This window comes from Artibeus jamaicensis, unplaced genomic scaffold (assembly GCF_021234435.1).
Source record: "Artibeus jamaicensis isolate MK-2021 breed Jamaican fruit bat unplaced genomic scaffold, CSHL_Jam_final contig_1998, whole genome shotgun sequence".
Classification (NCBI taxonomy): domain Eukaryota; kingdom Metazoa; phylum Chordata; class Mammalia; order Chiroptera; family Phyllostomidae; genus Artibeus; species Artibeus jamaicensis.
In genome coordinates, this window is record NW_026521407.1 from 24,642,463 (window position 1) to 24,667,837 (window position 25,375).

The 25,375-nt window shown below is 37.8% G+C and overlaps 1 protein-coding gene across 8 annotated transcripts in view; it reads right to left on the reverse strand.

Annotated features, from left to right (window-relative positions):
* NF1 (neurofibromin 1) overlaps positions 1 to 25,375 on the reverse strand; it is a 234,233-nt gene that overhangs the window by 169,828 nt on the left and 39,030 nt on the right. For all 8 annotated transcript variants that reach the window (XM_053655762.1, XM_053655756.1, XM_053655754.1 and 5 more), the window contains exons 2-8: positions 15,667 to 15,810; positions 13,903 to 13,986; positions 9,846 to 10,036; positions 5,860 to 5,966; positions 1,206 to 1,273; positions 878 to 953; positions 38 to 195 (exon numbers count right to left, since the gene is read on the reverse strand). In XM_053655762.1, coding sequence (XP_053511737.1) covers positions 38 to 195; positions 878 to 953; positions 1,206 to 1,273; positions 5,860 to 5,966; positions 9,846 to 10,036; positions 13,903 to 13,986; positions 15,667 to 15,810 — 828 coding nt within the window. The remainder of the gene's footprint in view (positions 1 to 37; positions 196 to 877; positions 954 to 1,205; positions 1,274 to 5,859; positions 5,967 to 9,845; positions 10,037 to 13,902; positions 13,987 to 15,666; positions 15,811 to 25,375) is intronic.

Below are 25,375 nucleotides of genomic sequence, written 5' to 3' on the forward strand. Positions count from 1 at the left end.
ACATCTGGCCATTCGGAAGGAACTTTGCCCCCCTCACCTTATTCATGTTATTTTCATCAACTGCATCCTTGGATATGTCCTGGATTACTTCTGGACACAAGATGAGAAGGATGATTTGTAGTGGCCAAACTGCCGCTTTACGTTTGGTGCTTTCGGCAAAACCATCTACCAAGTCAAACAGCTTTTCTGCACACTCTATGTGAAAAACATAAATATTAAATATTATTAGATGAGAAGAAAATCTCTGGCATCAAATTAAAAGCTGGCATTATCAAAAAACCTAAGGGCTACGTTTTTAGAAAATACACTTGGAAGTTCACTTAAACAAAGTCATTCAGGTAAGCAGACAAGCAATGTTATGTTGTCTATGTATCAGAAAAGCTGTCCTGATCCACCCTAGAAAAATCCACACTTTGAAATGACCAAATTCGTGTTTGGTCTCAATGTGAGGGTCTTCTGCAAAGTCTCATGTACCCAAGGAACAAGGACTGGACAGCTTCAGGAATCTGTGTTCCTGGCCCTGCAGGTGTGTCTGGAGAATTCTAGGTAAGAATAATACTACTTTACACACATCTCCCTCCAACAAAATAAAGCCTCAGAGCACAATAAAGTGCTTCTTGGCAATACAGAGCCATCAAATACCCCATCTGTGACTCTAATTAAAGACAAGAGCTTCGTTTCAAATGTCTTTCTCTATTTGTTCAAGAAAAAGGAAAAGGGCTGAGGTTAATTTAGAAATAGAAAAAAACCTCCCTATTTGGCATCAATTGTTAAGAAGTAAAAGCACCTTATAAGCAAAAAATAACTTGGAAAGTGACAGATTTTTACCTCATATGTAAGAGTTCAAGACAAAAAAAAGTAACAATCTTATCCTTACCAGCCATATCAGTCTGTGGAATCTGGTATAGCTTTGTAAATTCATCTGGGTAATTTTCTACCCAGTTCCAAAATGCCTACAAATAATAAAACATATATTTTTATATGAAAGCAGAAATATTTTCTTAACATAGCAAATAAAATGTCACACAGCTCCAATTATATCACAAACTTCTAATTTCCTTCAAAAGAATACTACAATGCATCTTCCTAAAAATTTATGTAAAATTATCACTCAAGCCATGACTTTTTGATTCAAAATCCTAAAGACAGCAATATTTATAGCTAAAAACTAACAAAATACAAATACCAAAGAGGTTATGACTTACTTTTTCCAGGCTATTTATAACTGCTAACTGTGCAACCTTCTTTAGGGCTTTAAATTTAAATGCTGTTTCTGGGGGGAAAAAAGTTTTAAAATTAACTCTAATTAGTTAGAACAAATGCAATTCAAGCTACTACTACTAACAAAACAAAACAAAACAAAACAAAAAAACCTTTTGTTCCAGTATTGTTTGTAAGCAATGTGAAGCAAAAGACAATTCATGTAAACCAAAAACTCACTGGTTATGTCCACTAAAAACAAAACACAACAAAAAGTAAACACAGCTAGTCACGATGCAGAGTGGCCAGTGATGGATGACACCGCCTAAGTCCCTGCAAACAAGTAAGTAAGTTTGAGTCAGTAGAGGAAAAGCCTATTAACTATGAACCAACTCCAATTCAGATATTGAGGCTATCTATGTCATGAGTGAACTGTTCTCAGTTTCTTGGTTTATGTCCTCTTCCGGGTTGTAAATTTAAAGATACTAGAAAAAAATACCCCCAAAAGATACAGAACTAAACAGCTATGGTGTACAAAACATACTGTGTTCCGCACTAGAAGGGAACTGTCAAAAGAGAGTCACAGCCAGGATCAGTGTGGCTCAGTTGGGTGTCGTTTCTCAGAGTAAAAGGTCGCCAGTTTGATTCCCAACTGGGGCACATGGCTGGGTTGCAGGTTTAGTCCCTGGTCAAGATGCATATAACAGGCAACCAATAGATGTTTTTCTCTCACACTGATGTTTCTCTCCATCTCTTCCACTTTCCCTTCCCTTCTCTCTAAAAATAAATAAATAAAATATTTACGATCTATAGAGCCCCAAACCTTTTGGACCTCTACCGGCAGTACAGAAGTACCACTCATCTTCTAATCCCAACTGGAGGGACACCTGACGCAGCTGCTGAAATAATGGAGGACCTTGCAACTGGCCTTAAAAATAACCAAAAAACCTTAACACGCTGTTACGGAGGAGTTGGGAGACTCCGTGCCGTGGCCCTCGGCTCGTCTCCTACTGTACCTGACGCAGCACTACCACGGCAGCCGCAGAGAGACCGCAGGGAGTCTGGGGCAGTGTAGACCATGACGCAGTATAATCATCTGCATGATTTGGGGGACAAACTAGTGACCCATCGATCATCAACAGGTTCACTACCGAGACCCTCTATCCAGAGGAAAAAAAGAATTTCAAACAGTATGTATATATGACCATGTTTAAAACTTAAGAGTAATCAAACATAATTCGTATTAAACTACTAATGTTGTCAACTTGATTGCAAATGTATTTGTGCAGATATTCCTAAAGCTTTTTTTAATAAAAAAAAGTAAATATGCCTTGAACTGCAAAGGCTGTTGTGGTTGTTTTTCCTTTGTTTTGTTTTAAATAATAACTTGCTTTTAAAAAATATGAAACACATGGTCATTGTGAAAAATTCAAAAAATACACAATACTTTAAGGCAAGTTAAAATGTCATCCGTGATTCCACCATTCAGAGACAACCACTGTCAACAGGTTGGTAGATTTTCTTCCATCCACTTTCCTATGCACATGGAAGACAAATACATTTACCATACCTGAGATCATATAGGCTACATCAGTCTGCTGTCTTCATTTCACATAATATCCTAAGTTTTTCCACATCATTAAAAATTCTTCCTACATACATTTGATGGTTCTGTACACAATACTAACCAATACTTAACAGTTATAACATGTCAGGTATTTTCAACCTAATATATTTAATTCTTTCAAAAGCACAATGCTTTCAGACATTACACAGAAGCAAACTGTTTCCGAGGTTACAGATGTAAGAAATGATTACACTGCACTTCAAAGCCGTAGACTTTTTAGTATGCTTTGCTGTTTTTCAGAATATTTAAGTCACTATATAAAGGCACTAGTTAAACATTTTCCAACAGTTGTACACTGAGATATTTCCAAAATTTCAGTATTATAAATAACACTAATAAATACTTTTATATCCAAGTCCTTCCCCCAGTAGTAATTGTTTAAGGTAAATGTCTTTTTTTTCTAGACTTGCAAAGGAATAACTTGCTCTCCAAGTCAGTTTTAAAACATATCCCTCCAACATTCTTTGCTCTCACTTGATTTTCAAATAATGGCATTTCACGTCACAGTCCTCTTGAGCACTTTTGCTTTCCTATGTTCATCAACTTTACCTTTAAAAAAAAAATCTTTGTATCCTCATCCAAGACCATTTTTTTTTCACTATTTTCAGAGAGGGAAAGAGAGACAGCAACATCAATGCAAGAGAGAGGTATCAATCAGCTACCTCCTGTATGCACACCCAGACCAGAAATTGAACCCAGAACCCAGATATGTGCCCTGAACAGGAATCGAACCCGCAACCCTATGGTTATGGGTTACCATGTTCCTACCAACTAAGCCACACCAGCCAAGGTCGTCAAGTTTACCTTTTTTCACATCTTAAATGTGTTATACACGGTAGCCTATTTTCAGTTCCAATGTATATATGTTTTATTACTCCAGTTCTACAAGTTTCTGACAGAACATCCTACTGATAGCTCAAACTCAATAATCCAAAACTGAATTTATCATTTTCCTAACTTCTCTTCCTTTCTTTTCCAGCTTTAACCAGTTTTCTCTGCAATGCATGGTGATACTTCTCTTTTACCTCATATCACTACATTTATCACCAAATGCTATGTGATATATTCTACTCAAATGCTATACATTCACCCTGGCTGGTGTAGCTCAGTGCACTGAGCGCCAGCCGTCACCAGTTTGATTCCCAGCTGGGGCACAGGCCTGGGCTGTGGGCCAGGTCCCCCCATCGGGGGATGTGTGAGAGGCAACCACATTGATGTTTCCCTCTCTTTCTCCCTCCCTTCCCCTCTCTAAAAAATAAAATATTTTTTAAATATATACAAATACTATATCTTCTACTTCTTAAATACTGTTATCAAATTGGTTCCCAAACTACCCCATTCTATCCAGACCTCCACTACCCTCATTTTTCACTCACATTACTACCCAACTAAGTCCCAGACTTTCAAGTAAAGTTCTGCCAAGCCATCCTATAAATTTCAAGGAAAACGGTATATCTAAAATAAAATACTAATCCCACCTTAACGACTTTTCATCACTTCCCATGGCCACTCAGTTAAAGCCTCAGAAGCCATAAGCACAAGAGTGTAGGAGTTAAGTACTCTGGCTCTAGAGATGGGCAGGTGTGGTTTGAATTTCACCCTGCCATTCGCTAGCTCTATGGCCTTGGGAATGTTACTGAAGCCTCAGTTTCCTCATCTATACCAGGGATTATAAAACTACTACCTGCCTCACAGGGTTACTGCCAGGACTGATGAGAAAAAGCACATAAACTAGACAGCACGATACTGAAAATACAACACACATTACTGCATTTTTATTAATATAATCTGACCTACTCTTGCGACTCCATATCTTGCTCTTTTCCTCTTAATATCTTTCATCCGCAAACAAATACATATTTATTCTCTCACTATGCTTACCCTGTTTGAGTGTGCCACACTGCTTTGCAAATAATTTGATATTTCTATCTTCCTCTCAGTCGGGGCACGTACCTGAGTTGCAGGCCAGGTCCCCAGTAGGGGGCGTGCAAGAAGCAACCACACACTAGTTTCTCTCCCTCTCTCCTTCCCTTCCCCTCTGTCTAAAAATAAATGAAATCTTTAAAAGAAAAAAACAAACAAAACTACACAACATATTTTGAAAATTGCACCACAAAACTGATGCAGTTTTCAAAGTTAATATAATAAAATCTCCTGTCAGGTCAGACATTAAAAACATTATTAACAATTCCTTGATCACTACACAAAGTAAAATACAAAGAATTATGAACCACAGGATTTCACGTTTAAGTTAGCCAGGATCCAATAGTACATAGAACTAAAAAAACAATTTTTTTTGTGAAATGAATTTAGGTAGTTATACTGGAATCATGAATAATGATCACTGATATTTGATTTTTATCAGCACTTTCCCACTTACCACAAAAACTCAATTTTTTTCTGATCATTTATTTCAACCAACATAATCATAAATAGCACTTCCCAAAAATTTAAAATCACAAATCAGGAATTATAATATCCCCATGTGGGACTACTACTGACATGTTCTGCAAGGAAGCAGAACTAGGCACTGAAATCACTAGGGACTTCGTAATACTGCAAAGTCAGTAAATAAATCCCAGAGCTGAAAACAGAAATGTCAGAAATGAGATTCCTGACTCAATTCCTCTTCACATCATAAGATCACAATTTTCTGGTTCCTTCATCTTCTGAACTTTGTCATCCTGCTCAACAATCCGTTTTTAGCACGACAAAAGCTTAACAGTAACTTCTAAACCTATAGCTATGCTTAAGATGAAATTCTAAAAGTACTAAATAGCAGCACCCTTATATCCTCTTTACTAAAAGTTGTAGTTGAACAAAACTCTCCCTTACCAAGATTTAAGATACTCATTTTCTTTACTGTATGGTTTTCCAAAATTATTAAACCATATGTATTACTGTCCATTTCACAGGGACATCTGCACTATAGACCCTCTTTGGTGTTCTAGCTCAATACAATTAGTACACTCAAAATACTGGATTTTCACCCACAGTCATTAATTTCAGATACATCATACATTTCAACTCACCCTTCAGGAGTCGTTTCAATTTTGCACAATCCACATTGATATACTGTAACAATTCTATATCATGAACATCAACATTGTCTTCTGAACAAACGGTCAATTCCTGTAACCTAAAAAGTAACAGCCAAAAACAATTTATCAATTTAAGTCTGAGGATAGTCAAAAATACTGAATTCAACAGATTTTTCTCATCCTGATGATGAGTTAGTTTACAAGAGAAAATATACATAAAAATAAGAACAAATATTTCTTGTGGAAACCTAAAGGAAGATAATTTAGGGGATATAAGAAACCATGATAATCCAATAAACTTCACTACATATATGTATATCAAATCATTATATTGCATACTTTATATATAAGTTTATTTTTTTGAAATCATAACATGCTAATAGCTGCTGAAGCATAAAATACTATGCTATGTGTATTTTCAATTTTGTCCTATAATAAAAAGTTTTAAAATTCAAATTTCAAGTTCTAAGAAAAATGTTATTAACATCTATTTACATACACTAGACTTCAGAAACATGAACGGTATAGTAGTCCCCCCTTATCAGTGGTGAAACCCAAGGTCCACTACAGTCCAAAAATATTAAGCGGAAAATTCCAGAAATAAACAACTCATAAGTTTTAAATTGCACAATGTTCTGTGAAACAAGACGATGCCTTGTGCCATCTGCTCTGTCCTGTCTGCGCTGTGCCATCTTTAAAAACTCTAGAAATTTTCTAGACACCAAAGGATTCATTTCATAGGATTTTGCAGCATCTACGTGAGTAAAAATAAACAACTTTTGTGTATTTCTTGAATCTAGTTCACTGTTTCCAAAAGAGAAGTTAAGTGTCTCCAGAACAAGCCAGTTTCTTTAGCTTTCAGGGACTGCTCAGAAATGGGATCTATGAAATACACTTCAAACAACTGCACCTGCCGTTTCATTCGGTTTGTGCCAGAAATAGAAGCTGATGACCATTCACCTAAAAAGCCTTATGATGGTTTAATATAGATGGAGCTATCTTACGACATTGCTGTCATAGCACTGGGTGACAAAATATGAAAGATCTAGAATGGCAGATCTTCCTAAAGATTGATTTTATATCTCATATATAACAGATGAATCAACACCATGAAATTTTGTTGTGTCTCACATTCTACCTGCATACGGATGTTTCTCTTTTAGGATTAACATTAGCTTTTGATATTCCTGTCTTTTGCTTTTCTTGAAGAGAATATGGGCTACCTGTCTTAAGATAACTTTAAATTTTTGAAATTAATTTTTAGAGAGATAGGAAGGGAAAAAGAGAGAAAGATTAAGACTGAGATTGTTGTTGTTCCACTTAGTTGTGCCCCCGCCGGCTGTCTCTGATACATGCCCATGTCCCGACCAGGGATCCGACCTGCAACCTTGGCATATGGGGACGATGCTCTAGTAAAACTGAGCCACCAGGCCAGGGCTTAAGATAACAATTATTCTGCCAAAGTGTACCATGTGCCGTAGCTGATGGAACTCTTTTATGTAGAGAGGATTAGCTGTTTTCACCACAGAATTACTAACTGCACTCAACCTAATTGTTTTTTAATGGAAGGGTCCATACCAACAGAAGCAAAGGACTCGATGACTTTAAAAATTCTATTTGATTTTTTTGTTTTACAAATCTGTTGGGTTTTCATGGTTTCTCATCCTTTTTAATAGTTTTAAATTTCTTCTTATTCTCTAATCATTTAAAACACACTTATTTTTGCTCTGGCTGGTGTGGCTCAGTGAACTGAGTGCCAGCCTGGGAACTAAATGGTTGCCAGTTCAACTCCCAGTCAGGGCATATGCCTGGGTTGCAGGCCAAGTCCTGGGTAGAGGGTGTGCAAGAGGCAACCACTGCCTCCTGCCCCCTACCCAAGAAACAACACACTGATGTTTCTCTCCTTCACTTTCTCCCTCCCTTCCCCTCTCTAAAATATTTTTAAAATAAAAAAATAAATAAGCCCTGGCTGGTGTAGCTCAGTGGATTGAGCGCAGGCCTGCAAACCAAACAACCGCAGTTCAGTTCCCAGTCAGGGCACATGCCTGGGTTGCAGGCCAGTCCCCAGCAGGGTACTCATGAGAGGCAACCATACATTGATATTCCTCTCCCTCTCTCCTTCCCTTCCCCTCTAAAGATAAATATATAAAATCTTTTAAAAAACAGTAAAATACTTATTTTATATTCTTTTTAAGAATGTTAAGTGATGTCATATATTTGTATGTGCCAACTTATAATCATAGTGAATTGTTACCTCTTTTTTATAAACTTTGATTGCAAATTCATCTCTACTGCAGTCTGCATTTTCTTTAGGAATCTCTGTTAGCCTGGGATGGTGGGTGTGTCTTAGTGATGGTTTTGCATTTGCTTTTGCCAGGTGCCCAGCTCTGGACATATTTTTGTTGCTCTTAACTTTTCAGCCCCAGATTATATGGGTGGCATAAATGAGGGCCTCAAAGTCTTATAAGGCAATGGCCCTAGACAACTTTCTCCCCTACCCTAAGCTTAGGCAGACAAACTTCTTGTGCTAGTAGTTATTTTTCCCCTTCCCCTCACCCTCCCTATCTTTCTCTCTCCTTTTTTTAAATCCTCAATGGAAGACTTTTTTTTTCATTGTTTTTGAGAGAGAGAGAGAAACATCGATGTGAGACAGAAGCATCAACTAGATGCCTCCTCCTATACTCCCCAGGACCGGAGTAACTAAACCCACAATCCAGGAATGTACCCTGATCGGAAATTGAACCCACAACACTTCTGTGGAACGACACTCCAACCCACTGAGCCTCACCAGCCTGGGCTTCTCTCCTTTTCCTCCCTCCCTCTCTTTCTTCTCCCCCCACCCCCGTCCCCTTTCCTCCCTTCATTCCTTGTTCATTTTTAGGGAGTGCTTGGCTCTTTCTAGTCATGCTTTATACAAAGCCCCAGTTCTATTCCTGGCATTAATAGGGTACAAAGGTTTGTACCCAGTCCATGTGGATGTCAGCCCCAAACCCCTGGGTTAAGGAGAGAAAAAAACCTAACCATCTTTTTCTTCCTCTGTTGCAAGGCCAAGTCATGCCTTCAAAACCATCTCTGGTTTTCACCTTCCTTTTCAGTTCTGGACCTGGGTGGATGGGTTGGGGGGTGGTGTTTGTTTAACTTTATTACTATATATTTTAAATATCTTCCTGTTGTTATTCAGTTTACCTGGTCTTTCTAGATATTTTAGTGATAGGTTCTCTACTTCATTCTTCAGTTTGTATATTTATCATATTCTTCAGAGTATAAGACGCACCCCCCCCCAGAATTTGGGAAGAAAATGGGGGGAAGGGTGCATCTTATAGTCCAAATGTAACTTACCTGGCTCCCTGTGGGGGGCCGCAGTGGCCTATGTTATTAAATATTCTACCACATTTTTTTGCTTCAAAAAAATTTTTTCCTATTTTCCTCCTCTAAAATCTAGGTGCATTCTATGGTCTGGTGAGTCTTATAGTCAGAAAAAAATACAATAAAACCGTCTACGTTCTGCAGATTTCTACTTGGCGATTATTCACTTCCTTCTGCTTCCATAGGTCTGAAATTATTTGGTGGGGGGGAGGGGTTTGGTAACTTAGGATCTTGTGATACGGAGCAGAGCTGTGAGATCATCAGAATTCTTACTACTCTTACGAATTATTTTATCTGATTGGCTCATTTCATAGTAAAGGAATAATATGTTAAAAACTCAAAAATCCATATCCAGTATTTTCATTAAAAAAAAAACACCTGGTCATGGGTGATATTTCCTAAAATTTAGACTTTCAAGTTTATAACAGCACTCATTTAATTGTACATACTACTATCACAATAATAAAAATTTCAAAGGAATTAATGCATAAAATTTCTACAAAAGCCCAGGTCAAACTCATTCTGTCAACTTTTAATTTTCATGTAGAATAAAGGAAAACTTCTAGAGTTTATATTACTTACAACAGTCCTACGCAGATTTACACACTAACCTGGTAGAAATGCGACTGAAGACCGCATTGAAGTTGTTGCAGCTGAGCGAAAACAGCACCCCGGAGGCGGAATTCCGCAGCTCAGCTGCATGCTGGTTTCCCTCCCGACAGGTGTGCAGGAAATGGCAGATTTCTGGCAGCAACTGTTTGACGAGCATTGTTTCATCTAATCTCATTGTGTCCTTTGGTTGCTAAAATAGGAATAAACATGTAATTCAAAAACGTTCTTACATTTACGTGTAAATATTCTCCATTATGAAAATTTTCAAATAAAAAGAGTTGAAATAGAATACTAGAACACCCATACATACACTCATCGCCTAGATTCAGTAACAATATTTCAGCATGTTTGCTGTACCTGCAGCTGTCTAATAAAGAGGCTGGTTCCATCTTTCACCTCTTAGGCACAATGAAAGTCCAGCCCCCACACCCACCCCTGTCTGTCCCCTGTTCACAGAATCCCTGCATAAGCCTTCTTCCTCACGAGAACCCCCAGTTCGGTGTGTGTTCTAAATAAACATTACTCATATTACTCCTGTATCATCCGTCTCAACACCCAAATCATTTCCTGGATAGGCAATCACACCAGCCTTTTTGAGCAGATTGACCAAAACAGATAAATACTACTTATTCCAAATAATTTTGTTTTGGTTGAATCATTTGAAAGTAAGTTCCAGACATAGTATTTCAGCCCTACATACTTTAGCATCTCTTAAAAATAAGGACATTCTCCAATATAACTTCAGTCAATCATCATGCCAAGGAAAAAGAAACAATTCCCTTGTGTGAACTAATACCTAATTTTTACTCAAATTTCCCCAACTGCCCCAAAATGTCTTTCATAACTTCAAGAAAGGTTCACAGATCAATTCCCAGTCAGGGCACGTGCCTGGGTTGTGGACCAAGTACCTAGTTGGGGGCACGTGAGAGGCAACCACATACTGATGTTTCTCTTTCTCCCTCCCTTTCGCTAAAAACAAATAAATAAAATCTTTTCTTAAAAAATCAAGGTTCATAGATTGCAGCATGACTATTATGTTCCTTTAGTCTTTTTATTCTAAAATGATCTCCCCACACATTCTATTTATTTTCTAATACAATTCCCCCATATACATTATTTTCTATAACATTGACATTTTTTAAAAATGGTCCAGTTGCCTTACAAAATGTTCCATATTATGGATTTGATTATTTTTAGTGGTATAACTTGGTATTCTACTTCCTGTATTTTCTGTAGGGTGCAGCCCAAATCTAGGTCTGGTTACACCCATTCTAGACGCTTCGGGCAACTGAGTGCCCTTCACATCAGGAGCACACACCGACGGGTGATCCCACTACAAGTGACACCAAGTCTGGTAACTTTGGGTGTCAATACTGAGGTCTCTACTTTGTAAAATAAATCTCTCCCACACAACTACCAAAACAATCAATGGATGCTGTGCTCTCCTGTGGATACACTGTTCCACACACATATTTCACCTAGCAGCTTCATTATCCATACAGCAACAGCAAGTTTTTCAATTTTTTAATTTAAAATTTTTTAATTAATGTTAAAAAGCATTTTTTCATTGCTTTTTAGAGGTGAGAGGAGGGAAAGAAAGAAACATCAATGCAAGAGAGAAGCATCGACTGGCTGCCTCCGGTATGTGCCCAGATGAAAAATCAAAACTGTGACTCAGGTATGTGCCCTAACTGGAATCAAACCTGAGACCCTTTGGTTACCAGATGACGCTCCAACCGAGTCACACCAGCCAGGGCCATATATAAGTGACAATTTTGATAATGCCAAGCATGATGACAGAACAAAATTTTGTATAATTGTGTGCTATGCTCAATTCTGTAATTACAATCTAAATGCTTTTGGACTAAAATACATTGAAATATACAGCCAGTAAATAAACAGATACCACCAAAAAATACGAAATTTGAATACAAAATACAATGCCTATTTCTCATGTATAGGCTAGCGAAACAACAAAGATGTTGAAAATAATTTCCATTTTAAACAAATAAAAATTTGTTCAATCTTTTGAATAATGGTCATATATACAGAAACAAAAATATTTAAGATTCCTCAAATTCTATAAAACTTTACTACTAATAAGATACTGATAAGTATTTGTTCACATTCATCAGCTATTTCAACTACTTATGTGATAAACACGTACTTGTAGACTCATTTCACCCTAAACTCCCTCAACTTTGATTTAAAAATGAAAATCAGGAGACAACCATAAAATCATTAACAGCAACCCAACAAAACACAATTGTTCAATAATGTAAACTGTATTATTTTTCATTATAAATTTAATTTTAAAAACTTACACCTTTTCGCTCAGAGAGCAGAGTAAGATAATACACATTTTATGCGTTATATACATCATGCTATGCCCACTTACGAGCATTTCAATGAGGCTATCTCCAAAGAGTATCAAATTAACAAGGGCCAATAACAACATTCTCCAAAGCACATTTACCAGTGCCTCTCAGTTACAAACATTAATAGAGAAAAGCTGTAGAATGAAAGAGGCAATAAACCACCCTTCCCCAGTTCAAACGTGGGAGTGGTTGATACACTGGTATTTACAATCAAAGCAGTAAAATCACTACAAAGAGTTGATGCAGAAGTTTAAAACTAGCCTTCTTCACAATGACACTATCCTATTTAACAGCCCATTTGCTCTTTTACTCCATTTTACAAATGAACAACAGCATATCACAAATTAATAGAAAGCACCAAGCTAAAACAGAACTAGCTCACCCTCAATTTAAGTAGAAAACTTAAAAAACACTGTCTCACAATTTGGGATTATGGCCAAGAATCAATAAAAAGAGTCTTAAAGCATTATGCTTAGGTTTTGTGGTCTATAGTCTTAAATACTTCTCTTCCCTAAGGAAGTTGTGTTAATGATTTTCTAACTCCCTCATCTCTCTCTCCTGATCCTTCCCTGTCCTCTCAACAAGACAATCAGTCCTCCCATAGCAAAGTCCCTTCGACCAGGTTTAACATAAACAACAAGTGTAATATACATGGAAGAGAGGAGCAATTCTGATGTGCCAAAGGAAGACAGAATGTAAGAAATAAGTTAACTTCGATACATATGGAATAGACAGATCTTTAAAATGAAAGTGTTAAATTTATTTATTTATGTAAACTCCTAACATGTTCCAGGGAAGAATTAAAGCTATTGAAGTATGGAAACAGTTTGCTTTATACAACATAAATATTCTTGGAAAATTCCAATTAAGTCATGGTTGAAATACACTGAGATAACTATTTAGAGAAAACCTGAAAAAAACTGTTTTGTCCTCAGTCCTTCACACATCTATTTTATACGTTCATATTTACAAATAACAAGTGTTCTTCAGGTAGGACCTATCAGTAACACAGTTTTAATTTTTTAAGCTCTCTTTCATATAGATTTGAAAGCTAAAATATTAAAAATAGATCCACACAGGGAAAACTAGCCTACTTTTGGTCTTTTGCATCATATCCTTTCAAAGCTAAACAATGCCACTGGCCTGAACAAATCAACTAAATAGTGGCCTTTTTTTCCCCCATAAAATCCTTTCTTAAAAGCCTGAGACATATGTAGCTCAACTTTAACACTTTCTGATATCTATTTAACTTACAAAAGATGAGAAAACAGTTTTCTTCTAAATATGTGTTTATGCCACCCAGGCTGCTCTGCTTTAAAAATCTACATGCAGCCCTGGCTGGTGTAGCTCAGTGGATTGAGCGCAGGCCTGCGAACCACACGATCGCCATTTGATTCCCAGTCAGGGCACATGCCTGGGTTGCAGGCTGGTCCCCTGTAGGCCAGTTCCCAGCAGGAGACACACGAAAGGCAACCATACATTGATGTTTCTCTCCTTCTCTCCTTCCCTTCCCCTCTAAAGATAAATAAATAAAATCTTAAAAAAAAATCCACATGCAGACCTTAGACAAAAAGCCCGTGACCATCCATGCCCCTTGTCCACGCCTATCCTTTGATGCATCAGATCAACTCAAAATTGAATTCACAAAACCTGCAGACTCAAGAATAGAGTTACTCACCCCAGCAAGACATTTTTCCAGTGTATCCAATATAATCAACTGAGAGAGATATAAATTTTTTTCAGCAGCTTCTCCAAATATTCTCTAAGAGAAAAGATAGTCAGAACACTAAAAGTTAGTTATTACTCTCCACTACAAATCAGCATATATCTGAAAAGTGAGATTGAGGATCAAGAAAATCAAAGTGTTCTATTTTATCTCCCAGATTATACCGTATGTAAGTCTATTATTTCTGATTTTATGCTAATGTTCACACAAAATAAATTATCACATGAACAAAACTGCTGGCATTCATTACAGTCTGCCAATTAGCCGTGTAACAGTAAAAGAAGATACTTCAGTTTATACTTCAATACAATACATGGGATTTAGATTCACATCTAGATCTTCAGCAGAATCCTGAATGAAGTGTTTAACCAAACTTTGATGCCACAAAGTACTGTAATCAAAGTCTAAATTCTTATAGCAAAATGTACTATAACAACAATTACAGTAAATTTTAAGCATTCAGTATTCTTAAATTGAATACTACACTATTTACTGATAAGAGACTATGGTTTCCACAATTCAGTTTACTCAGTAAGACATAAATAAATGTCAGTATCATATTACTGTTTTTGTTTTGAAAAGAAAGTTCCAAATATGAAAATATTTTCCATCTAACTGGGAGCATGCTGCTTATTATTAAGTAAAATCCTATCTCTGGACCCCACACAATGCGCAGCAGAAGAGCTCCACCGAATCTAAAGTGTATTTCTATAAATCACTTTATGTATTCGTAAAAAAGTCCTGCTTTTTTTTTTTTCAGAAAATCTTTTCTTTCATAATAAGAACTTTCTCTGTTAAGGCAAATGATTGTTCATACCTCCAGTTTATCAATTTTATAAGTTTCAGGTACTGTCTAATCAGTTTTTTAAAAAGAAAACACAACAAAGATGATGTAACTATAAAAATTGGACTGATTTTCACAATCTGCAATCAGAAGCCAGTTTCACAGTTCAATACAAACAACACAAATTATGGTTGTAAGTGCTAAAAACCATCAGACTTAAACTTAGTCAAGAAATAACCAGATCAGTTGACTTGAGCTGACTATGAAGGGAATTTCAGATAGGCACTGATAGAGAGGAAGGAATCACTAGGAGAGGGAGGGGAAATGTGTTCAGAGGGACAGCGGGAGGACAGTGGAGTGAGGACCTCGGAGTTTAGGGGGTACAAACAGATTTTATACAACGTGGGGAAGAGAAGCAATGATCAGCTTCTGACAGTGGACTACGTTGAGGAAATCACTGAGGACACTTCAACAACAGCTTCTCGAACAACTAGAGAATCTGTCACAAGCTACAGGATGAAGGAAATGGAATAATACTGTCATAAAAGTAATCTCATTTTTTGGAATATTAGGTTATATTTTACTTATCACCTACTCAGGACTGGTACAATTTAATGTGTAAATGTTCAATTAAGATAAGGAAAATATTCTAATAGATTACCATGGTCAATTCATATATATATATAACACAGTATCTTTATGAAATGCTAATTCCAGAAAAATAATGGCAAGGAGACAGAGTCACAAATAAAAGAAGTATCCAAGGGAAAGATCAAAAACTAAAATGAAACTTAAAAGGTTACCTGTGCTTATCCACAAAATATGAGTATTAACAGAAAATGAATTTCTATACTTCAAAATATGATGCTCCAAATTTTTAAATCAAAAACAACCAAAGTAAATTCCCCAACAGAACAGTAACAATTACTCACCATATTGTTAACATTCTTTAAGATAGTAGTGAGGCCGCTTATAACCAAAGAAAACTTGTATTTGGAAATATTGATAAGACATTCCTTGTTGTGTTCAGTACTGACTTTGGTATGTGTGTTCTGTTGTCCTGTTTTTATTGGAAGCTAAAAAAAAGAACAACAAAAAATGTTAGTTTACACTTAAAAATGACTAAAAAGAACTCTATTGCTCATTGAAAATCACATGATTTTAGGAAAATTTTATCAACCATACTTACCTATATTCATATCTCAAGCTCCAATTTTCTGTATATAATAGAATTTAGAGCAAATCTAAAGTTCTTTGCAAATTTCAATTTTTGCAGCTCTCTTTCTGGAAGCCATAAATCCTATCTACAAAATTAAATCCTTACCCAGCTCTGTGTAAGCAAGAATGACGATGACTCACAGAAAGAGCTACAGAGCTATTTCCTTGTAGCTAAAAATTATTTCAGAGAATGTCTGCAATAAAATGCATACAACCTTTTCCCTTATGCACTGAACTTGAGCATTAACAGAACAACAAACCAACAAAAAAATCTGTGCCCCATACCTCTGGTCAATAATGGCAAATAACTGCGGATTGTTAAAAAATGAGAACAAATGTATAATCTGGAATAAACAGAGTAAGATTGGCTCAGGTAAGATAATCAACCTAGGGAACACAGCTGAGGGAGTAATGGCAAGAACAGATAATCTCATGAAAAAATATCTTTAGGGAACTACATTTACACTTATCTGAGAATGAGTTAAGTTGAATTACCAAGTTCACATGTACTCTATTGAAGAGTACCATTCTGTACTGAAAGTACCATGATCGTGTTTATGGTTTAAATATTAGATCCCGCTAATGCTAACTGAGAAGACTACTGAGGGTCCTCCGGGAAAACACAAAACTCAGTCCTGCTTTCTCATTCCTAAATGGTGTAACAAAAGGTAGGAAGAGACTGAGTGGCATACCCAAATTTGCTTAGTCAGTTAATAATAGATGACTAATTTGATAGTAAAGAAATAGGAAATAAAGGAGGGAAAGTATTTTTAGACTTTGAAGGCAGGGGCAGAACAGAAGCTACAGAATTATGTAATGTTAATTATAAAGATTATGAAGGGGGAAAAGCCTGAAATATAAAAAAAGGGGAGGACTTTAGAAAAAGGCAGTGGCTGAAGCATAGCTAGGAAATTTCCCCAAATCTCTCTGCGATGGTTAATTTTATGTCGATTTCATTGGATCACAAGGTACACACGCATTTGGCTAAACATTATTTCCAAGAATGTCTCTGAGGGTGTTTCTGGATTAAGCTAGCATCTGAGTAGATGCACACAGTAACAAGGCAGTTTGCGCCCACCCACCCATCATCCATATTGGGGGCCTGAACAGAACAAAAAGGCATAGGAAGGAAGAATTCATCCCCCTCCACCTGACTTGAGCTGAGACTCACTGACATTCTCCTGCCCTGAGCAATCCTGCATGGAATCTACACCATCAGCTCCCCGGACTCAGACTGAATTACCAGCTCTCCTGGGTCTCCAGCTTGCAGATGGCAGACTGTGAGATTTCTCAGCCTCCATAATAATGAAAGCCAATTCCTTATAATTAACCTTTCCATATACATATACACACACATCATATACCCTATTATATGGCAAAAGGGACTTCACAGATGCAATTAAGGACCCTAATCAGTCACTTGATTTGAGTTAATCAAAAGGATGATTATCTTGAATGAGCCTGTCCTAACTAGCTGAGCCATAAAAGACTTAAAGCAGGAAAAATGCCTTCCCCCGGCCTTGAAGAAGCAAACTACCTTATTGTGGGGAAGGCCACATGGCAGGAAATAGCAAGCGGCTTCTACGAGTTGAAGGACTCAATTCCACAACTGTAAGAACCTAAATTCTACCAACCAGTGAGCCTGGGAGAACCCCAGACTTCAGATAAACTCACAGCCCCACCCAACACCTTCAATTCAGCATGGTAAGAGCCTTGCGCAGAAAAACCAGCTAACCAGGCCACATCCCCAACCCACAAAAACTGTGAGATAAGTTTGTGGTTTTTGTAAAACCACCATGTTTACAGAGTTTGTTACAGGCAACAGAATAGTAATACAACTACCAAATCAGTATCTTCGAATGTGTTATCCAAATACCTACCTGGTATCTCCACATGGGCATCTTGTAGGCACTTCAAATGGAGTGTTCCTAAAACTTGATTTATAATCTTCCTACCATGTTTCCTCTTTCAGTAAACAGCACCACAAGCCATCCCGTTTCTCACTTCCTTTATTCCCTTGCTTTCATCCCCCCTTTAGTCAGATATACAAAAAATGAGACAAATAACCAAGCACGCACGACTCAGCCCTACCGGTCTTTGCTTAGGAACAGGCTTGCCAGAGTACAAGAATTTTCCTCCGTGTCAACATGCCAAGAGTTGGTCAGCTGCTACTGCTGCAGAGGACAGTGACCAACACTGCCTAGGACTGGAGAGGCAGGTCTGCCTAATTCTGAGATGTGGTTAATAGGCTCGTTTGGGTCGCCAACGTCACACTAATCATTAAAAATTGTATTTATTTATTTCATATAGGTTTGGGCTTCCATCTTTACTTTTACTTCTCAATTTATTCAGAAGCCAGGCAGAGAAGAAGGGTATATATTTTGGTCCCCCAGGCTCCCATAAACAAACACCACCAAAACCTAAAGGGGGTAGTAAGTGGCCAAGATTTTATCGGGTAAGGTAGTCAGGAAAAGCTTTCTGGAGATGTGACATTGAGCAGAGACCTAAACAAAGGAAGAGAATGGGAAGACCCATACAAAGATCTGAAGAAGAGCAAGCACTCATGGCAGAAGTGGCAGTTATAACAGATCTGATGCTGCATGAGTGTGGCATGCGAGGTCTGAAAATCCAACCACTTTTAATGTAACGAAAATGGTTTGTGCAACATCAATGTAACCTGGCAGCCCAGGAGAGTGGACTGGAACACACATGCGTGAACAATGACTTCACTATACTAGTTGGTGGGAGCAGTAGACGCCAGTCAGTGAGCGTGTGTACTAGGTGGCCATCGCATTCAAAATGAGCAATGAATCTGCATCAGATTTTGCATTAAGCTTGAACATTCCTCTATGGAAACTATTAGGATGATTCACAAGGCTGCAGCTATGGGTAATTGGTGATTGGCAGCTTCATCACGACATCCCAGATTTGGCGCCCTGCAACTTCTGGCTTTTCCCAAAACTAAAATCACTTTTAAAGGGGAAGAGATTTCAGACGATTGATGAGATTCAAGAAAATATGACAGGGCAGCTGATGGTGACTGGGAGAACTGTATGAGGTCCCAAGGTGCCTACTTTGAAGGGGACTGAGGTGTCACTGTCTTATGTACAGTATTTCTTGTGTCTTGTATCTTCTTCAAAATGTCTGTTTTTCATATTACATGGCTGGAAACCTTCTGGACAGACCTCGTGTACAAAGCCTACCAAAGAGGCCACTGTGGCTAAACCAAAGAGAACAAAAGAAGAAAACGTAGGAGATCAGGTCAGAGAGAAAAGCAGGGGTGGGTCACATCATGGAAAGCTTTATGGGCTATTTTAAGAGCTTTGAATATATTGAGTTTGATGACATAGCAGGTTATATTTTCCAAATACGTTCACAGGGTCACTCATCCCACATGCTCTCCTACAACAAGGCCCTGCCACTCCCACATCAAGAAGTGAAGTCTATTTTTCTCATTTTTTGTATCTAGGCAAGTCTTGTGACTGTTCTGACCAATAAAATATGGCAGGAGAGACACTATGCCAGTTGCAGGGATATCCCTTAATTGGTCTGACAGTTTTTATTTCCCTCCCCCCAGAAGCCAGCCACCATGTAAAAAGTGGGATTACTCTGAGACCATGCTGTGAGAAGCCCAGTCCACGTGAGGAAATTCTGAAGAATGAGATGCTGTGTGGGAAGACAGGCAAGAAGTGCTGAGGTACCAGACACGTGACTGAAGAAGTCACACTGCAAGGGATTCTCTAGGCCTAGTTGTCCTACCCATTAGCACATAACTACCCAGCTGAATCTGTCATGAAATTCTTACTCCCGAGATTGTGAGCAAAAGCAACAGGTCGTTTTTGGCTGTAACGCTTTGGAGTAGTTTGTTATGTGGCAATAGATAATGAAAAGAGGGGAAGAAAATACTGAAGGGATGTAAGCAAGGAAGTAACATAAACTGACTTATGTTTTCCAAAAGAGCCTCCTTACTGCTGGATATTAAAAGATAGTTTAGGCAAGAGAAGATGGTAGCCTATATTAGGCTAAAAAGAGTAGACAAGAAATAGTGAGATGTTACAGATTCTGAAGATTGGGGGAAGGGAGGCAGTATTTAACACAGAAACTGATTGTGAAGTTCACTGAAAATAAACCTGTCAGAATACCAAGATATTTTTGAAAAGCTAGAACAAGAGAAGACTTGCATTATCAGGTACCGAAACATTCTTTGAGCTCTTAATAATGAAACTAGTATGTTATAAGCACAAACTAATTAAAGACATAAAGCAGTTATTAGTATGTTCATAGAAATTTAATATGGTAAAGGTAGTATTTCAAACCAGTGGTAAAAGAATGGATTTGTCCATAAAACATTATCAGAACAACTGACTATCCATCTGGAAAAAATAACATACCAAATTTAAAACTGTGTGTGTATGTGTGAATATGAGAGAGAAAGAGAGGCCCAAACAGAGAGACAGGGAAAGACAAAGAGAGACAGAGAAAGAGGCAGAGAGAGAGAGAACCTACTGTGATCAAAAACAAGGCCATAAGCTATTAGGAAAAATACTAAAGAATAATGTCATCATATTGAGATAAGGAAGGTTTTCCTAAGCAAGAAAAATCCAAAAGCTGTAAAGAAAAAAACAGATATATTTGCCTACATAAAAATGTTTAAATTCCATGAAACAATTAAGTGGGAGCGAGAGAGACACCACAGCACTGACAAAGAAAAAGACAAGTAACAAACAGGAAATAAAAGAATGTGCAAAAACTAGCAGCCAGAGGTTTACATAACTAACACAAGGTCATACTATATATTAATCAGATTATTCATTGGAAAAACTGCCAAAGAAATATAAAGCAATTCATAGAAGATGAGTGTCAGTACACAATGAAAATGTGCTCATTTCACTAATTTTTAAATTATTAAAAATATAATTAGACCATTTTTGTACTCTACATCTTTCCAAAACAAAGTTAAGTACTATTAGAAAGCATAATAAGGAAATGACTATGCCTGGATTAGCATTTTAAAAATATAAAATTCAAAATAAAACTTGAACAAAATAATTTTTAAAAGATAGTAACTGTTAGAGGAGAATGAGGTGTTTTTTCTTTTCCTTTACTTTTATGAGTTCCTCTTATTTTCAACTGGCATGTATTATTCTCCCAACTGTGAAAAAAAAAGTAAATTAAGCTCTGTTTTAAACATTTCATGCTACCATATACAAATCCTTAGATATTATGGCAGAAATGTAAATGATCTAAAGTATATAAAGAAAAATAATCACCTTTTAATTAGGATCTTCATTAAACACTTTTTTAAGATACAAGATTTCAACAAATAAAAAGATTTAGCAAGCGAAGGCATAACATTAAAGCAAAGCTCTGTGAACAATGGATAATTTGTTTCTAGTTGCACTCAGAAAATTCTTCAAAAGGTCACAGGCCTAAAATCTTTGCTTCTGTGTACACTGTAACCAGTTTCTAAAAGGCCCCTCAGACCAGGATGGGGGTGGGATGACATTAAAATTCACTTCATAGAAATTTTCAACTAAATGAGAGAAAAAAAGCTAAGAGAAAATCATGGGGAGGGGGAAGCACCTGGAAAAAAATCATACTAGGAAAAGGAGACACATCAATTGTAGATACCAAAAAACAAACTCTAAGTCAGGAAAAGGTGTCAAATATTTACACTAGTTATTAGTAACATATTTCCAAAGATAAGACTCCATCTGCATTACTGGTATGTAATATGACTTTATATGGCATCTAATGGACTTTAAAATTTTTACATTTTTCATTTATTTTATGTGATTTTAAAAATACAATCAGTATATCCAACCTATGGTTACAAAGACATTATTCCTTTGACAAGGCTAAGTGAAACAGGCAAGCCTATTTAAGGTTGTTAAAGCTAAGTAAGTGATACAGGATATGGCTAAACTGATAGTACACGAATGGCTAAAGTTAGGGCAACAGTATGATAACATTCTGAAATTTAACACTGAGTTTATAAAACAGATATTAAATAATTAACTGGATTTTTTAAATATATAAATGCTCTAAAGATATTTGAGGGAAAGATTAGCACAGTTTTGCCAAGAAATTAATTCCAACATTGTCCTTCCCCAAACACTTTCTTAGTTTCTTTCCTTCCTATTATTCTGGACTTACAGACTACCCAAGTGTTTTCACACACAGAAGCCCCTAACTCACAAAGAACCTACTTATACCAAAAGTCCCAACCACGAAAGAAGCTCCAACAGCAGATTCCCATATGCCGTTGCCAGATTCTCAAGGTATCTACTACCAAGGCAGAGGAGGATTTGTTTCTGTCAAACATAAAGTTGGATCACATTGTTTCCATAAAAAAAAAAATGCTGGCTCTTCTTTTTCCCCTCCTTTCCCTTCAGTATAATAATTCAACACAAACACCATTATTGGGAGGGTCAGAGCAAGGCAGACACCTGTGTCTATGTGTTTGGGAAAGGGATGCGATGTAGGATGTGAGCAGAATGAGTAAGGCATTCGTGTGGATAAAAGAAGCAAGGAGGGGGTGCAGGGGGTATCCACACGGGAAAGCAGCCCAGCAAAGAATGTCGCAACATCACGGGTAGGGAGGGACTCAGAGGGAAGCCAGGCACAGGGTATCAGAGCCCAAATGGGGTGAGAAGAGTGTCTGCATGGAAGAGCAGGCCGCACAGGGTATCAGAGCCCAAACAGGATAGGGAAGGGGTCCGTCAGGAGGATGGCTCGCAGTTGGGTGTCCAAACGTGAGTGGGATTAAAAGATAAGAGAGTGGGAGCCAGCAAGAGGTGCTAGACTGTGTTGGGCTCCTGCGTGGTGCAAAGGGGGATGGATGTTCCAGCACAGAGACTGAGCAAGGGGAGGAGGACGCTCACCCAGGGAAACAGCACAGGGCTGGTATATGAGCCTGCGCAAGGTAAGGACATCCACCAGGGTTGGTGGTGGGGGCTGAGGGACAGCAAGGGGTGCTGGACCCAGGCAGACTAAGTAGGGCGTTTGTGCTCAGGACTAGGTGGTGATGAGGAAATGACAGCGATGACTGACTGGTTACAAAACACTGGTCAAATAAATAAATAACAAGGGCCAGGTTTCATACTGTCCAAAAAAGTTACAAATACAAAAGGAGGAAAACTGCAAATACCCCTCTGGTGTTGAACTAAAATTAGAGATGGTATAAACATACAGTTTTCAATATAGAGAGATATGAAATTAAATAATGACAAAATATGTACACACAAACCGATGAATTACCAGTTAGCATTACCAGTCATGCAATGATCTAAACTGTACCACCTGATAGGATAAAATAAGAAAAACACAGCACTGCATCTGAGATATTCCTATCAAAAATGAATGACATAAAAAAAAAACAGTCCTGGCTGGTGTAGCTCAGTGGATTGAGCGTGGACCTGCGAACCAGACAATTGCAGTTCGATTCCCAGTCAGGGCACATACTGGGGTTGCAGGCTGTTTCCCTGCAGGCCAGTTCCCAGCAGGGGACACATGAAAGGTAACCGTACATTGATGTTTCTCTCCCTCTCTCCTTCCCTTCCCCTCTAAACATAAATAAATAAAATCTTTAAAAAAAATGAATGACATACATCTAATCATGAATGAATATATACATACCTTAGCTCTGTCCACTCAGAGCACTTAGAAAACAATGACAACTCAGTAACAATGAGTGCACCTGGCCCCCAGATCTTGGTTTCTAAATCCATCATCCATTAAAAGGAACCAGGGCTTTTTAGAAAAATAGCTAATTCCAGACGCAATATACAAGAAAAGTTCTAAGAAGTCTGGTCCAGAGAGGAAAGAAATGCCCAAGGAATAATAAAGACAAGTCAAAAGGACATAGAAGCCAGACAGAAGGGCTCTCACTAGCCAAATCTAGAATAATTTGAACATGAAAGCAATGATGATAAAACATTATCATTCACTGAATAACAGAAAACGTTTAGTCTGTACTCATAGACATAAACAAACCGAAAGCTTGGTGAGAATGGGATACTTAATGTCTAAGAACCACCATACAGAGTGTGTGTGTGTGCGCGCGCATGTGTGTGTATGTTTACCAGGGAAATGTTCATCACAGAAGTTCGTCTCACTGTCTTGATCAAGTGATCAAAGTTAGCATCACCAGTCATGCAATGATCTAAACTGTACCACCTGATAGGATAAAATTAGAAAAACACAGCACTCACTGCATCTGAGATATTCCTATCAAGAATGAATGACATACATCTAATCGTGAGGATGTCTTAAGCCCAAATTGAGGGGCAGTCTACAAAATACGCAGATGATACATTCTTCAAAGGCATCAAGGTCATTAAAGTTAAGAAAATACTGTTCTGGAATGAAATGGACAAAAGAGACATAACTAAATGTAACATGTGATTCTGGACTTGATCCCTTGCTATAAAGAACCTCATTGGGACAAATGGTAACACTTCTATGGGACCTGAGAATCAGGTAGTGGTTGTTAATTTCCTGATTTTCATAAGTGAATTATGGGTAATATAGTAGTACCACATTTTAATTAGTAGGAAAGACAGTAAAGTATTCAGGGGTGATAAGGCATTAAATCAGCAACTTATACTCAAATGGTCAAGAAAATATACTTTGTACTTTACTTGTAGCTTTTCTGTAAGTCTGTGATTATTTTAAAATTTAAAAAAAAGATGAAGAGTGCTGGTCCAGTTCTAATTCAATATAGGTTCAACAGGTTTTAGAGGGATTTACATCAGCATTTCTGCAGAGAAACAGTGACTGTGCTCCGTATAAACTTGTAAGTGAAGTGGCAGCACACAACCCACTCCCAGGTCGAGGGCTGTACTGCCCTTAGATAATTCAGCTTCCCAAAATCTGACGCTCGAACTCAGGATTCAGGAAGAAAAAGTATCTCCAAAAGCTACAAAACAATTTTCTTCCTAAACTCAAGCAAAAGTTTCCTGGTTCTTTAATTTACAGAGAAGGCCCATGTTCTCTATCTATGCACACTAAAATCTAGCAATCATTTATTATTTAATACAACTGGGCTAGAAGAAGTTACTCCACTGATGGAGTGTGGGGCAGCCCGTCTCCCAGATGACTCCCAATGAGCCATGCCTCCTGCTACGCCCACACTGTAACGTGTGGGCGTAGATTAGGTCATCGAAGATGGAGGCTTTCATCCAGGACTGCCTTGTCTTCTCTCCACCCCTCTCTTCACTCCCACCCTCCTAATTTCTCTCCCTTTCATCACCTGTTTTAGAGGAAGCTGAGAACCATGTTATGAGGACACTCAGGTGGCCTTTGGAGAGGTCAACATGGCAAGACCCTAAGGCCTCCTGCCAACAATCAGGTCAGCGAACTTAGAAGTGCATCCATTCCCCAGTCTAGCTTTCAGATGCCTGCAACGCTGGCCAACAGCTT